At 32.6% G+C, this 2,184-nt stretch overlaps 1 protein-coding gene across 1 annotated transcript in view; it reads left to right on the top strand.

The window, feature by feature from the left end:
• Positions 1-2,184, top strand: part of LOC109536073 (brain tumor protein) — a 15,459-nt gene that overhangs the window by 668 nt on the left and 12,607 nt on the right. Inside the window, exon 2 of the mRNA XM_048662837.1 lies at positions 357-590. Coding sequence (XP_048518794.1) covers positions 475-590 — 116 coding nt within the window. The 5' untranslated portion in view covers positions 357-474. The remainder of the gene's footprint in view (positions 1-356; positions 591-2,184) is intronic.

The following is a 2,184-nucleotide window of genomic DNA, read 5'->3' as shown; positions in this document are numbered from 1 at the left end:
AACAGAAAATCGCGGACCGCAGTTTTTCACGTAGGTGTGAACGCTTCTTGAGCCTGACATGTTGCAGCAAAACCCTATTTCTTCGTTTTGACCATGGTAGAGTGCGTTGTTTTGTACGCAACTGGAGCTTCATTTGTGCTATCAATAATATAATATTGTCCTAATAGTAGAGGGCCATACAATTAATAGGTCATCCTGCATACCCTTAACATCAAGAAGTGTTTTCATAGATAAATCGAATGGTGCAAGTACCAAACTGTCCTCTTAACCATCAAACTGGACTATTATTTTAAAGTGTTAGCTTTTATAAAATGTTTGTGAACTAAACCCAATTGCAATCGATTATTCTATTCCAGATAAACACTTGTACACACTAATAAAAATTGCGAGAAAGGCCTACAACAGGAAAACCGTTTGAATATAAGCGAATCAGTTACCACAACCAACGAAAATCTGCTTTTCCCATAGTTTGTTATGAAATCGGAAGAATTTGATATGGTTGATGGTGCGTTGGAGATGAATGGAAAAATATGTGAAGAGTCTTTGGAAGATGCTCTATTGGCTGATCCAGATTGTTGTGGGATTTGCGGGTATGTCCAGACTTTGAACCGCGAAAATATAGCGTTTAACAAACCATACAGAATCAGTCATGTCCTATTGAATTGCTAATCACTTCTGAATTAATTCATTGTCCTAAAGATTTACTGAACTAATATACATAAGGAGCTTTAATTTATACGAGCCATTTAGAAGCATTATGTAAAACAAGAGAAGGCTATGGATAATTCGTCAGATTATTTCTTGAACTCGAGCAAGCAATTCAACCAAAGAAAAATATGATTGGAAATAAATCACCTAAGAACAATGTAACTTTAGCTACAAATCTTAAAATGTATCTCAGCGCCAGCAGATAGGCCTATATTCAATAACGATGGCAATAGTGCTGACTTGAATTATCAAGTAATTGACTATTTTTCATTATTTCTATTCATTTAGATTTATTGTGCATTCAAGAACAGCGAATCTATATAAAGAAAATTGAGGAATCAACGCTCTGTTTCGAACAACTTCTGTAAACCGTACTGTAAAACTCTCCAGAAAAATAAATTTTCATCATGAACAGTGTCGAGGACTATATTGTCATAGTTAAGAAATATCATAGCCAAGCAATTTTCTGTAAAAAAGTCGAATTATCATGTGCCCAAAATTTTATTGTAATTGTGCTGCAAGCAGTTAATAAGCAAACAAATAACGTACCGCATACGAATGCACTATTATTAACCCGATTTAAATCTCTTCGATTTTTATTTGAGGATAGATGTAAAAGCTTTTTTATACAAAACTTATGAAAGCAGAGAGCAAATAAATTACTGACTGCAGGAAATCGTGATTTTATGTGCTTATCAGACTTGCTCTAATCTATCAACAGCAGTTGAGTTGTAAGATATTTTAAACAATTACTCTCATCAAACATTTGTTTCACCTTATTGTCAAAGTGGTTTTACTTGTTTTAGTTACTTATTGAAAATTAAAATGGCGATAAATTTTTGGACATGTTTATTAGACGGTTTTTTACTAAAGGTTGCTTAATCTTAATTATGACAATATATATTTTGAAATATTATCTTGTGTTTTTAATTTATTTTTGCATACATATAAACATTAGACTTTATAGTAAATTACATACGCCGACTGTTTTTCTTACTGAATTAACTTGCATATATTTGACCGTTCAAATTTATTTCTGTGTTTTATTATTAATTTTATCAGTTTGAATTCTACGGATGGAAACCAAAGTTTATATTAAATTTCGTATCTTTGAAAGTTACCGTTTGGATGATATGGACTAAACCAAAATTCCAACATATTATTGCACCAGACGAACTTTCACTTAAATAATAATCTGAAAACCCCCGAAAAAATTTGGAAAATATAAAACAGGGCTGTAAATAACTAAATCTCAATTTGAATATGATTATATTATATGAAAATTTATTAAGTATTTGTCAAATGCCATTAGAGACATTCAGCCCTGTGCTGTATCATAAATGCTATTTTTAACGGCCACACGTTATGGCAACGGCCACACCTTAACAGTTCAGGATAACATTTTCGATAACGCAGCAACACAATCGAGGTGTGCTCTATCTCCGAGTTAACGTATGCGTTTCCGACCCAGTTATC

The sequence above is a fragment of the Dendroctonus ponderosae genome, unplaced genomic scaffold (assembly GCF_020466585.1).
Source record: "Dendroctonus ponderosae isolate FM_Combo_2020 unplaced genomic scaffold, Dpon_F_20191213v2 Dpon_F_20191213_1, whole genome shotgun sequence".
NCBI lineage: Eukaryota > Metazoa > Arthropoda > Insecta > Coleoptera > Curculionidae > Dendroctonus > Dendroctonus ponderosae.
This window is presented reverse-complemented; position numbering and strand designations above follow the sequence as displayed.